Source organism: Danio rerio, chromosome 1 (assembly GCF_052040795.2).
Source record: "Danio rerio strain M-AB ecotype USA chromosome 1, GRCz13ab, whole genome shotgun sequence".
NCBI classification, from domain to species: domain Eukaryota; kingdom Metazoa; phylum Chordata; class Actinopteri; order Cypriniformes; family Danionidae; genus Danio; species Danio rerio.
The window spans coordinates 6,903,772-6,919,374 of NC_141021.1; the positions used below are offsets into that span (position 1 = coordinate 6,903,772).

At 33.1% G+C, this 15,603-nt stretch overlaps 1 protein-coding gene across 4 annotated transcripts in view; it reads right to left on the bottom strand.

Moving 5' to 3' along the window:
* Positions 1-15,603, bottom strand: part of nrp2a (neuropilin 2a) — a 135,853-nt gene that overhangs the window by 83,862 nt on the left and 36,388 nt on the right. For all 4 annotated transcript variants that reach the window (XR_015475631.1, XM_087235393.1, NM_212965.1 and 1 more), the window contains 1 exon segment: positions 10,953-11,134. Coding sequence is in view for 3 of the 4 variants with exons in the window: in XM_087235393.1 (XP_087091519.1) it covers positions 10,953-11,134 (182 nt within the window). In the remaining variant the exon portion in view is untranslated.

Here is a 15,603-nt window from a genome sequence, read left to right on the forward strand (position 1 = left end):
GAAAATTTCCTTGCTCTGTTAAACATCATTTAGGAAATATTTTATAAAAAAGAGAAAAAAAATCAAAGAGGGGCTAATAATTCAACTGTATTTTTTAAATGTATGTAACGAAATCAAAATACTAGCTTAAATTATCTTTGGTGTTGTGCATTGGGTAACGATCTTTACACTAAATAATGACCATCTCTTTAAGCTCATATGTACGATGCATGTTTGAATCTTGCAGCAAAGTTGTTTTAACCTCTGACCCTTTATCTCCTATGGTTGTGTCTGACCTCATGGTCCTGTCAAGACCCATCTCTCTTACCCCAACCCCCCCTTTTCCCCTTCGCTGCCCTGCTTCTTTGCCCCAGTTTTGTCACGCCAGATTGTTGCCCCTCAGTGGAATGAGCCACACAACAACCCCTCCTGCCCCAGTCACGTGACTCTGACGCTGTTGCCACGGTTAAAACGGAAGACTTCCTGCTGAGCCGCTTCAGGCCGCTGCTGCCTTCTAATTGTACACTAAAAATATAACACTAAAAGATGTGATCAAGGCAATACAGTGACTTCTGCTATTGGCAGATTTGATAAATATGAGCAAAGCAGGTTGTGAACAATTGAATTGTCTTAATTGTTTAACCTTTTTGTTCAATATGCTGAGGCAATGATGCAAAAGCCCCGCCCCCTACTCAATATTACATCAACACACTCAAATAAAAGTCTCTTCCAGTTTGTGCAGACTTTAATATTTTAAGCAAAAAATCTAAAAGTTAAACAATATTTAATTTTCCAGCTTTTTCTAAGGGTGTCAGTATTAGTGCAGGGTGCTGTATGTCTGTCAGTCAGTCTGGGTATTGTCAGCCTGTGCTGGTGAAAGGTCTGAAGGGTCTCCTGGTCGCCCAGGAGTTTACTGAGGAATTTACTGCCACTTTAACAGTTGCTTTGAATCAGGTGCTGTCTGTCTCGCTGTCTCGCCTTCTTCTCTTCTATAAAACGCCCCATTTAAAGCCTTCAGCTCTAACTACCTCGTCTTAAAGATAGCAAACCCAGAGGAAAGAAATAACTCTGGATAGCACTGAGATGAAATCGACAGCAGGTTGACCACGTGTTTGATTTTTGATCTTGTCAGGTGCTTTTTCTTGGTATTTTTATGTAATTGTTATTGTTGTTTATGGAATCATTTTAACTTTTCATCTCATTTTGAGACAAATTATTACTAATTAAAACTCACTATCTCTTCATGTGTAATAATTATGACTTTATATCCTTTTTGAATGCACACTGTAAAAAAAGTTCTTGCTTAACTGACTTCACCTTTTTAGTTGTTTTAAATTATCTGAAAAATCTAAATCCAAATTACTTAAAAATCTAAAAAACTTAACTAAATCCAGTAGATTAAACATAAAACAATTACGTTTCCCCTACAGAATCTCCAGAATTGTGTTGTTTCAGCTCATTTTAAATAAACAAAATTAAGTTTTATTAATATAAGAACAATTTTATTTATAATTTAATTAACAATTTTATCACTATGAGAAAAAAATGAGTGTATTTATTATTTTTTGTGTTTTACTATTTATTTATTCATTTTCTTGTTGGCTTAGTGCCTTTATTAATCCAGGGTCGCCACAGCAGAATGAACCGCCAACTTATCCAGCACATTTTTACACAGCGGATGCCCTTTCAGCCGCAACCCATCTCTGGGGAACATCCACACACACACTCTAACAATATGGACAATTTAGCCTACCCAATTCACCTGTACCGCATGTCTTTGGACTGTGGGGGAAACCGGAGCACCTGGAGGAAACCCATGCGAATGCAGGGAGAACATGTAAACTCCACACAGAAACGCCAACTGAGCCGAGGCTCGATCCAGCAACCTTCTTGCTGTGAGGCGACAACGCTACCTACAGTGTCGCCCCGTTTTACTATTTAGTACACATTTTTTTTTACAGTTTTAGCTCAAAAAAAAAAAAAAAAAATATATATATATATATATATATATGGCTATAATACCTAAATAATGAAGGACCTTCAACTTTTGTTCATGCAGCATTAAAGTTATGTTTATTTGACAAATCTATTTGAATAATAGTATCTGTAGCATTGCAATCTTCTGACCTAATTCCCAGACGATTTACAGTGTTTTAAGAAAATGTGATCTTAGAATCGAGAAGCAGCAGAACTGACAAATGAATTGTGTTCGCGCAATCAAAAGAAAGTAGGTGAATACTGAATAAGAGAATGATCACTCGCACGCAAAGGTGATGTGATGTACGCGACTGTTAAAAAGCACACGTGCTGTATATATAAATATATATACACATATATGTATTTCGCTTTTTTATATATGTATAATGTCAAGCCCTGTATATTTATTGTCACTACATGTTCTTTTCCCAAACAATGCATCGTACTGTGATAGTTCAGCAGCGAGTAATGTTGTTGTTTGGGAAACGTTTAAATCAGAAAATGTATACCTTGCAGATTTAAACCAAGTAGCAATTACTTTACACTTCTACAAAATCTGCATAGAGTAACCCTGTAATTTGGTTTATTTTTTTATTTAAGGTAAGTGGTTGCAAACTACTTATATGTACCTGAATTTAAACAAATTAAATATAATAATGTTCAACTTCATTTGTTTGTTTAAATTTCAGCCCATATAAATTGTTTGCCAACACTTAACTTACAAAAATGTAATTAAATTAATCTTTTTTTTCAGTGTAGTGACTATAATGATCCTGGTAACTTAAAATTAAACAGAAAATACATGACAAACTACACTGTAAAAAATGTTGGGTTCCACACAATGTCTTCATGTTGTCCCAACACAAATCTTAAATTTAAAACGTAATTTTTTTACATTTACATAAATTTAAGTGGATTGAACATAAAACAATTAAGTTGCCCCCTCAAAAAACTTAAAATCTGTGCTGTTGATTAATTTGAACAAGCAGCAAAAATCTTTTTTTGAGTTTATCAATTAATGGTAAGTGATGGATTTATAAATATAGATATATGTAAACTAAATGACAAACCAAGTAAATAAAAACATGTGCTAATCCAACTCAATTGCATGCTGTAAACCTTTTAGGTGCCTCATAATCGCTGTTTAACCTTGAAGGAACATGTAGCTCCTTTAAGCCAAACAAGCCTCAAAAAAAAAAAAAAAAGAGAAAAAAAAAAAAGCAGGAGCTGTATTGGTGATTGCATGTTCCCCGCGGGTCGGCTGGAAAGCGGACAGGGATTTTTTTGCATGAGCGTGAACATGAATGAGGGTTTGATGTTCTCGCTTCCAGTGCTGGACAAGAGAAGACGCACCGGAGGAAAGTGTTCAGCACAGATCATTATCTCTACATGTAAACACACACATAAACGGCAGACATCACCCACGCTCACACGTTACCACAATCCCCCTGATTGGAGCTGTTTGAGTAAACAACACATCCCTCAAAGACCACCGCTTTCTGACTTCCTCGTTTTTTGCAGTTTTTAGAACCCAAAAAAAACCTGACAGATTTTCAAAACTGCACTGCCTAAAACCGAGGAATTTGACAAAAATAAAATAAAATAAACAAGAATTATGGTGTGGCGTGCAGGAAAAGGGAAAACATGAGGATCTTACACACAAAGACTGAGATCGTCCTCCTGGGAGGTTCGTAATGAGTTTGGAAATCGTAATTAGACAGTGTGTGTGCACTCAAAGTGATTTTGGTCAGAATAAAAAGGACATATTTCATAATTCCCTCTGTTTGCATTTCCCGGACAAACAGCTTTTTTGCACTACACCAACAAAATGATGTGCATTAGGCGGAATTAAAAATAGATAGAGTTGTGCATTCAATAATTAAGAGGACATTCGTACTCAGTTATAAATAGAAATCTGTATACAGATGAAAGGCCAATAATTAATATAATTTAATCTTTTTTATATTAATATTAGTATATTAAATCAAATGAAATAAAATTATCACTCCAGTCATTATTGCTTTTATTACAATTACCATTAATATGGTGATGATAATAATAATAATAATAATAATAATGATTATGATAATAATATTCATAATAATAATAATAATTCATATTTGAGTGATTTCTGAAGGATCACGAGACTCTGAAGACTGGAGTTATGAAGCTGAAAATTTTTCTTTAAAATCACTGGAATAAATTAATTAATTAAATTATAAACTACTTTTGAACAGTTATTTTAATAACATTAATGCAATAATATTTCACAATTTTTACTGTATTTTTGATGAAATAATGTATGCCTTGGTATGGGAAATAAATTATATATATATATATATAAAACTACATAACAATATAATTTTAAAACAAACTTTTTTGGCAACATAAAATAAAATCAATTTATTATTTTAGCAAATGTTTGTTGTATTATGATATTTTTTCAAACGACAGAAGAAAACAAGTACTTGCTTTCATTTCAGTTAATTATTTAATTTCTAAATTATTTCTTGGATAAATGCTTTTGTTAAACATTTATTAAATGCATTTTTATTCCAATTTTCAATTGTTTTTACTGACAAAAACTACCACAAACAAATTAACATAAGATGCATAATGTTACAATAAGAAAGATTTAAAAAATAAATCCTCTAAATTGTTCTTAAATCAAATCATGAGGAAAATAAAGGTTCACATCTCTTATTTATTTCAATATGTAAAATATATTTAAACACACCATTCTGCCTCAAAGACATCAAAACACACAATTATCAGAAAAGAGTGTAATATACATTTACATTTACAGCATAAGTGAGTATGCCCCTTTTGAAAATTTTGGTGTATTTAAACTAATTAGTTTTATTAAACAGAGTTATGTCTATTAAAATAAGAGTTTGGTCACCTGACATCTTTAGGAATATGTTTAAATATTTAAGTTTAAGTTATTACCCAAAAATATTACAAAATACAACAAAATTTTATATATACAAGTCATAATTATTAGCCCAATTATTAAGGAATTTTTCACAGTATTTCCTATAATATTTTTTCTTCTGGAGAAAGTCTTATTTGTTTTATTTCGGCTAGAATAAAAGCAGATTTTGATTTTGTTAAATCCAATTTAAGGTCAAAATTATTAGCCCCCTTAATCTATATATATATATTTATATTGTCTACAGAACAAACCACAGATATACAATGACTTACCAAATTACCCAAACTTGCCTAGTTAACCTAGTTTAGCCTTTAAATTGCACTTTAAGCTGAATACTACAATCTTGAAAAATATCTAGTATCAACCCAGGCTGATTCTGAAAATGTATTGTTATTTACATTTCTGGAGATTGCCAAATACATTCTAGGAGGTACGTTTTATTGCTGTTTTTGTTTTTCGCAAATCCACCAGAAGCCACTGTGTACGCTTTTTCAGATCACAAATTTCTCTCGCAAGTGCCATTCATACCTGTTGTTCTCATATAAATCCACCAGAGACCAATGTCGACTGACAGACAGACTGACTGACAGATCCACCCTCCTTCTTCCCTTAAGCCAACCAATAGTCTTTTCAAAAGCACCGATTGACCCGCCCCCCCATTTCCCTAAACTCAACCAAGTTTTAAAAAGCAATCCAGAAAAAGAAAAGCCCTCGCCTGATTTTTACCACGTTTTCAGATTTTACCACATTCTCACTCTGTTATTTAATTGTTTATTTTATGGATTATGTTTTTGTCCTATCTGCTTCCTAGAACTGTTCTTCAACGGACTTGAACCCTGACGTGGTCAACTCTGCTCTGTGTCTCAAGTCCCCTGACATACATGGTGAGCCACTGGTCAAACTGGTAACTGCGGGAAAGCAGTTCATGCAAAGGTAAGCGCTCAGCTGGTAAGCGCAAACAGCCCTGTAGCGTTTGTTTTAAAGATGAAATGCAGCCATATGTACCTCTAGCTACATAATTCGCGATCTCCAGAAATATATATATTTATATATATATATATATATATAGGGCTATGTTTTCAGAACTAACCTATATTGCAATATTATGAACTGTCATCATGGCAAAGATCAGAATCTTTGAATCAGAATCAGCTATTAGAAATGAGTTATTAAAGCTAATATGTTTACAAATGTGTTGAATAATTTGGGGGGAAAATATACAGGGTAACAGCTAATAACTCTGACATCAACTGTATATCACCCACACACGGCTCTAGCAGCATTCCACAAGAGCACACGCATGTGGCTCCATTATTAAAAGCTGTTCCTGCTGGTATCTCTGGTTGGTGTAAACTGAGATTGTGTCCTCATCATGAGTCCTGCGACTGGATATAACCGGTAACAGTACCTGAGGGCGATGGCGATGATTTCAGCAATTACCGCAGCTTACAGAGAGAATAACTCTGCTGTTTTTCGCCATTAGCCGTGATGAAGCCGCGGCGCTAATGTTACCAGGCTAATCATCACTGTAGCAAAACAACATTCATCGCCATTCCCACGAGTCCATACGGCTAGTGCAGGGCTCCTGGAGGAACACGCTAGTGCTAGTTAATGCTGTTTGCCAACACTAATATGACCATTACTTTTGCCTGCACTTTGACAAGTCTAATCCCATAGACTTTCATTAAAGGCTATATCTACAGTCTACAGCATCAGAGAGACTGAACGCTGCTCTCTATTGACATTATCCTCCGAAAGAGAAAGAAAAAGCCTTGGAAAGAACATTATATATTATTATATTTAATATTAATAGGCATAATTATAATCAATACCCAGCAAGTTAAAATCTGTATTAAAATGTATTTTAATACGGTTTTACAATTTTTTTTATAAATAAACTAAAATAAAAAAAGATTAATAAAAATTATTATTATGATAGTTATCATCATAATCATTATTATTATAATTATTACTATTATTATTATTATTATTATTATATTGTGTTTACATATTAAAATAACATTTTATAATACAATAGCAAGAATACTATTACAATACATAAAACATAATAAATGTTGTTATTACTACTACTACTACTACTACTACTACTAATAATAATAATAATAATAATAATAATAATAATAATATTATTATTATTATTATTATTAATAAATATAATTATATTATTTGTTATTATTGTTGTTGTTGTTGTTGTGATAATGATGATGATGATGATGATGATGATGATGATGATGATGATAATTATTAATATCACAATATTCATCATCATTATTATTATTTATATTGTATGCATTTACATATTGATATCACATTATTTTATTTAACAGCAAAAATATTATTACAATAAGTCAAAAAGAATCAATTTCGATGAAACATATTTTTTTTATTTTAAATATTTAATTATATTATATATTTAATTTCTATTATTGTGTTTACAATTATTTATACTTAATTTATACTTAAACTACTGGTAATTTGTTTTATTTCAGTTTCATTTGCATTTTTTGGGGGGGGGGGGGGTAAATTGGAAATAAAAACAAAAAAATAATTATGAGGGGTTTGTATTTATTTATTTATTTATTTATTTATTTACTTATTTACTCACTTATTTACTTATTCACTTAACTTTTTTTATATTCATCTATTAATTTCATATTGATTAATTGATTTACTTATTTACTTACTCATTTACTTAATTATTTACTTGCTTATTTACTTATTCACATACTTATTTTTATATTTAATTATTAAATTCATATGTATTTATTTACTTATTTACTTACTAATTTACTTGCTTATTTACTTGTTCACTTATTTATATATATATATATATATATATATATATATATATATATATATATATATATATATATATATATATATATATATATATATATATATATATATATATATATATATATATATATATATATATATATATTAATTACATATTTATTTATTTAATTATTAATTTCTTTACTTACTAATTTACTTGCTTATTTACTTAATTACTTGTTTTTTATTTTTATTTATTAAATTCAAATTTATTTATTTACTTATTTATTTACTTATAAGCTATTTATTTACTCATTTACTAACTTTTTACTTACTTTTTTACTTATTTACATATTTTCTTGCTGATCTAGTTATTTACATACATATTTTCTTACTTATTAACTTTTTATATATTTATTTAATAATTTATTAAATATTTATTTATGTTTAAATTTATTTATTTAGTTATTTGTTTGAATTTAGCTTTTTGAGTGCTACAGTATACAGTATACATTTTTTTCTAAAAGCAACTCCACGTTTTTGTACAACTGTAAAAAGTATTTTTCTTATGCTTTATGTACTTCTAGCTGGTACAACACAATCTCCACAGATTCGTACAAACTCCACACACAAATTGCCAATGTTCTCCAAACTCTGATTCCCAAAGGATGAGAGATCAGAATCCAATTAAGAGGGCATTCCTGGCATTCTGGAGGACGGATGAAAAGAGTTAAGCCTTTCCTCCAAACGCAGTTTATTTTCTTTTCTTCTCCCCCTTGATGTTTAATTGGTCTGGGAGCGTTTTGGGCAACTTTCAGCCCAAGCGTGTCTGAAGCGGGACGGAGGAGTTCGAGACCTTCTGCAAGCCAAAGTCAAAGGTCGTTCAGCTAACGAGATTTACAGCGTAACAAGAGCACCTCCAAAATCAACCCAGGACACTCGTGACCCCCAGAAAAACAGGCTGAAGCGATCAGACATCAATCACAGGCTGAGACTTCACACATAAACACCCCGACCAGCAGTCAACAAACGCTACAGTGCTGGAGACACAAAAACTCTAAAGAGATGCTGCTCTTTTTAAAAAAAAATGTTGAACTGGATGTATTTTATTTTTTATGTGGAGTAAAAACATCTGTAACATTCATGTCAGCAGGACTAAATTTAAACAAACAAATTAAGTTTAACATTACTACATTTAGTTTGTTTAAATTTTGTTTAAAGCCACAGCCATATCACCCTGCAGCCCAAGGTTACCTATGAAGCTAAGCAGCGCTGAGCCTGGTCAGTACCTGATGGGAGACCACATGGGAAAGCTAGGTTGCGGTTGGAAGTGTTGTTAGTGAGGTCAGCAGGGGGCGCTCAACCTGTGGTCTGTGTGGGACCTAATGCCCCAGTATAGTGAAGGAGACACTATACTGTCAGTGAGCACCGCCTTTCGGATGGGACGTTAAACTGAGGTCTTGACTTTCTGGGTGTAATGGCAGGGGTGTAACAACGGTGTCCTGGCCAAATTACCTACATTGGCCCTTACCGATCATGGCCTCCCAATCATTCCCATCCAGTGAATTGGCTGTATCACTGTCTGCAATATATATACAGTTGAAGTAAGAATTATTAGCCCCCCTGAATTTTTAGACCCCTTGTTTATTTTTTTTCTCGTTTTCTGTTTAACGATGCGAAGATTTTTTCAGCACATTTCTAGACATAATAGCTTTAATAACTTATATCTAATAACTGATTTATTTTATCTTTGCGATGATGACAGTAAATAATATTTGACTAGATATTTTTCAAGACACTTCTATACAGCTTGACATTTAACGACAGTGACATATAAAGGCTGAACTTGGTTAATTAGGTTAACTAGGCAGGTTATTAGGTAATTAGGCAAGTTATTGTATAATGATGGTTTGTTCTGTAGACAGTTGAAAAAAAATAGCTTAAAATGGCTAATAATTTTGTCCTTAAAATGGTGTTTAAAAAATTAAAAACTGCTTTTTTTCTAGCTGAAACAAAACAAATAAAACTTTCTCCAGAAGAAAAAATATTATCAGACATACTGTAATAATTTTCTTCTCTGCTCTGTTAAATATAATTTCGGAAATATTAAAAAAAGAAAAAAAATCAAAGAGTGGCTAATGATTCTGATTTCAACTATATATTTACTTCAAAAAAAAAAATATATATATATATATATATATATATATTTTTTTTTTGGTAATATTATAGTTTGATTAATAATAATAATAGTTGCTTATCTATTTTTTTTAAACTTGTATATATTTTTACACAGTTCTTCAGCGTTTTATTACTATTTAGTTTGATTAGCATGAACAGTTGAAGTCATAATTATTAGCCCTCCTGTAAAAACTTTTTCAAATAGTTCTTAAACGGGATAATAATAATGAATGACCTTCTTAAAATAAAAGCTGCTTTTATTCCAGCCAACCTAAAAGAAAAACAGAATAACAGGAAATACTGTACACATTTTCTTACTCTGTTACACCGTAAAAAAAAAAATAAATGCTAGGTTCCACATAATCCATTTGTGTTGAGACAACATGAAGAAATGAAATTAACCCATTCCTTTTTTTTACAAATTTAAGTGGATTGAACATATAACAGTTATGTTGTCCCAAAAGAAACCTCAAAAAGATTTTATATATTTCGAGAAATATTCATTCATTCATTCATTTTCAAAGGTCGCCACGGCAGAATGAACCATCAACAATTGCAGCAAAAGTTTTATGCAGCACTACTGCCAATTTAGTTTACCCAATTCACCTGTAGCGCATGTCTTTGGACTGTGGGGGAAACAGGGGCACCCAGAGGAAATGAGGAGAACATGCAAACTCCACACAGAAACACCAACTGACCCAGCCGGAACTCTAACCAGCGACCTTCTTGCTGTAAGGTGACAGTGTTAACCACTGAGTCACCGTGCCACCCCACTTTCAGAAATATTTGAAAAAGAATGCAAATTTCACAAGACGCTGAATAATTTCTCATTCATGATTCCACACAAGTGTTTCTTTAAAAAGTCTCTTAAGCATTTATTGATAAGAAGCTGAAGAAATAAGTTTTTAACTGAAGGTCATCATGACTCCACTGATTATAATAGCTGCAATCTAGTGACCGATACAGAAGCCTCTGAAAGGAATTATATGATTATACGAACACACTTGAGCTCTTCAATGTCAGGAAGGGATTTTTTTTTCCTCAAAATGATCAGCTCCTTTAACCACACTGGAGCTCATGCACTCACCAGTCTTGAAGATCTCGTAGCGCAGGGAGAAACCGGCACCCTGGTGTGCGTAATCAGACACAAACTTGATGTGGATGAAGGGACCGGAGGAGATGATGGCAGGAGGAGCGATGTTACTGCAGTGTTTGCCCAGCAGGTCTGCAGACTCCGAATTCCCATCTCGGATCTCGATGAAGTCATACCTGGAAGCAGGAGACGGTGCAGGTTTATATGCTAATTCTGGATTGGTTTGGTTGGTCGTAAGCTAGCATACATTACGAATATCACTATAAACAATATTTAACTGTATTTGCTTTTCCTCAAATATCTACAACACATGGCTATTATGATTTAACACTTAGCAAGCATGTTTAGCATGTCTTTTAAATCATTTAGCATGTTAGAAGCATGTTTAACTTGTTGCTATTGGGGGTTAGAAAGCTGCTAACATGTTTTAGCAAGTTGATAGCATTGCTAACATGTATAAGTACATTGTATGCATGGTTTAATGTATTTCTATCATATAAGGAGTGGTATTAGCATGTTGCTAACTTTTTTAGAACACAGACACACACATACGTGTATATGTGGTTTACGGGGACTCTCCATTGGCATAATGTAAGTGTGCTTTAGTTTGTTTTAGCACATTGCTACCATGTTTTAGCGTGTCGCTAGCTTGTTGTAGCACATTAACATTCCTCAGGCCTACATGTATTTGCATTGTGTTAGTGTTATTGAGCACATTGCTATTGTGTTTTAACACTTACCAAGCATGTTTATCATGTCTTTAAAGCCATTTAACATGTTAGTAGCATGTTTGGCTCACAGTTTTAGATATAGAAAGGTGCAAACATGTTTTGGCAGGTTAATCGCATTGCAAGCATGTATAGGCACATTGTTAGTATGTTTTAATATATATCTATCACATTAGGAGTGGCATTAGCATGTTGCTAACTTGTTTTAGAATACAGACACACACATACTCGTATATGTGGTTTACAGGGACTCTCCATTGGCATCCCTAGTAAAAAAAACAGCTTGAACCAGCCTAGGCTGGTTGGTTTGTTTTAGTTGGTTGACCAGGCTGGTTTTAGAGGGGTTTTGGCCATTTCCAGGCTGGTTTCCATCCATTTCCAACGAGGTCTTAGCTGGTCAGGCTGGGAGATGACCAGCTAAGACCAGCTTGACCAGCCTAGCCACGCTGGGAGCACAGCCAAAACCAGCTATGTCCAGCTTAAACCAGGCTGGTCAATCAGGTTTTAGCTGGATTTAGCTTGTCATTTTCCAGCCTGACCAGCTAAGACCAGGCTGGAAATGGCTGAAAACCAGCCTGGAAATGTAAAAACCATGCTGGTCAACCAGCTAAAACCAGCCAACCAGCCTAGGCAGGTTTAAGCTGGATTTTTCAGTAGGGATTACATACAGCTTAACAATTTCTGCATACTGTAAGAGTGCTTTCGTATGTTTTAGCAGGTTTTAGCACATTGTCGCCATGTTTTAGCGTGTTGCTAGCTTGTTGGAGCACATTAACATTCCTTGGCCTACATGTTTTTGCACTTTGTTATAATGTTATTAGCATGTTGTTTTAACACATGGCTAACACTTAGCAAACATGTTTATCATTTCTTTTTAAATCAGTTAACATATTAGTAGTGTGTTTAGCTCACTGTTTTTGAAGTTAGCAAGCAGCGAGTTAATAGCATTGCAAAAATGTATAAGTAAATCATTAGTATGGTTTAATATATTTCCGATCATATTAAGAGTGATGTTAGCATGTTGCTATTCAATGCAGCTTTAGTGCTTTCGTGTGTTTCTGGTTTTAGCACATTGCTACAATGAGTTAGCATGGTTTATACATCTCTGTCATATAAATAGTAGTGTTAGCATGTTGCTAGCTTGCATATGAGGTTTACGTGGACTCCACAGGCATGATGTATTTTATACTATTGAAGCAATGCTTTATAGTTCCAGCATAATTTAGCACACTGTCAGAGGGCTTTGGAGTGTTTTAGCTGGCTATAGCACATTACTACAATGTGTTAGCATGTTGCAAACTTCTAGCATATTACCATTCCTTAGGCCTTCATATTTTTGCACTTTGTTACAATGATATTAACCTGTTTTTACACGTTTTTAACACTTAGCATATTTATCATGTCTTTTAAATCATTTAACATGTTAGTAGCATGTTTAGCTTGTTGTTTTTTTTGGTGTTAGTAAGCTGCTAACATGTTTTAGCTCAAGTTTATGACAGCATAACAATCTAAAAGTACTTTGTTAGCATGGTTTAATACATGTCTTTCATATAAGAGTGGTGTTACGCTATAAGAGTGTTGTCGCTAGCTTGCATATGTGGTTTACGGGTACTCTCCAGAGGCATAATGTATTTTATAAAGTAAAAAAAAACACTTAATATATTAACTTACCCTACCCCTATCCCTAAACCTCCTCGCAGACATCCTGTGGCTTTTTTTTTTCAAAACACTTGATTGAGTATGATATTTAAGCATTTTGAATTATGAGGACACAAAGCACATCTTCATAAACCACCTTATCACTGTCATACCAACAGCACACCCATGTAATAGAAGAAATCCATGTCCTCATAAACCACATAAACTAGCACCCACCCACACACAACTAACATATAAGGGATGGGAACGTATTTATTCAACAGTAATCACATCTTGTTAAACTATTTGTACATACTGTAACTCAGATTGCCACTTAAAGCAATAAAACAGTGTCCTATCAGCAGTGAAAATGTCCTTCTGGGAAGCCGTACATTGAGAAGGCAAGGAAGTGCAATGCAATATCTTGTAAGGAACGCTGAAGCCTGACCTCCGACCCTCAGCCGACTGCTGCCTTATCACAACAAACACACAGTTTTCATGTCACTTCAGAGACAATGACCACCTGTCCGGCCAAAATAATCCCTTAATGTGCCTTGTCCTCTTTTCGCCAAAACACTTCACACACAATGTCTAAATGAGGCGAAAGACTCCAAAAAATCCAGCCGGCTGTCTGCATGAGTGCTTCCTTATAATAAATCTGGCCATAGAGAGGCATGAGTCAGGCTTCTTCTCACACCTCAGGAATGCTTGCCCCATTTAACCCCTAAACAAGAACAAGATCCCTGTAAACACACAAGACCACACCATCCTCTGCACTGACGCATTCAATCTGCGCAGCTTTGAAACTGATTCAGAGTCAGGCGTCAGAAGAGTTTCTTCGCAGTACAGTACACTTGGTTTTAAGTCAGAGTTATACACTTAAGAAATGAGAGAAGATGATTTACCGGATACATGAATACATGATTGTTCAGAAATAATAAAATTTAGTATTCAGTGAAAATTATTGATAAAAATATCCGTGAATTAGCAGTTTTCCTTTTTTTATATGAAGTTTTTATTGCCCAACCCAGGCTCATTCTGAAAATGTACCACTACTGTATATACATTTCTGGAGAGTGCCAAATATGTCCCAGGAGCTACATTTTTTTGCCGTTTTTGTTTTCACGAATCCACCAGAGGCTGCTGAGAGCGCTTTTTTAAATCTTAAATTTCTCTCGCGAGTGCCATTCGAGCCTGCTGTTCCTTCCCTAAACCCAACCAATAGTGTTTTCAAGAGCACAGATTGACCTGCCCACCCACTTTCCTAAACACAGCCAATAATTTAAAAAGCAATGCAGAAAAAGGAAAGCCCTCGCTTGATTTTTACCACGTTTTCAAAATTGTACCACATTCTCACCCTGTAATTTACTTGTTTATTTTATTTTTGGGCTTCTGTTTTTGTCTTGCCTGCTTTTTGAAACCGTTAGTTGCTGCACTCCAGTCCCGTCATCGTAGTCAACTCCTCTCTGCTTCTCAAGTCGACTGATGTACATGGGGAGCTAACTGGACAAACTGGTAACATCTGTAAAAGCTATCCACAAGGAGGTAAGCGGTTGGCTAGTAGGTGCGAAAAGGAACGGCGTCATACCGCCCCGTAACGTTCGTTTTAATGACGAAATGCAGCCATGTATGGATGTTTCCCAGTAATGGGTTGCAGCTAGAAGTGGATCCACTGCGTAAAACATATGCTGGATAAGTTGGTGATTCATTCCACTGTAGCAACCCCAGATCAATAAAGGGACTAAGCCGAAGAAAAATTAATGAATGAGTTTATCTGATTTGATTTTGATTTATTTATTTATTTATTTATTTATTTATTTATTTATTTATTTATTTATTTATTTATTTATTTATTTATTTATTTATTTATTTATTTTTATTTTTATTTTTATTTTTTATTTTTATTTTTATTTTTATTTTTATTTTATTTATTTGTTTATTTATTTATTATTTGTTTTTTTTCATTTATTTATAATTAATTAATTAATTAATTAATTTGTTTGTTTATTTTTTATAATTAGTTTATTTATTTATTTACTTATTTATTTTATTTATCTGTTTATTTCTTATTTGTTTATTCATTTATTTATAATTAATTAATTAATTTGTTTGTTTATTTTTTTAACTAGTTTATTTATTTATTTATTTACTTATTTATTTTTATTTATCTGTTTATTTATTTATTTCTTATTTGTTTATTCATTTATTTATAATCAATTATTTAATTAATTAATTTGTTTTTTTTATTTTTTATAGTTAGTTTATTTATTTATTTATTA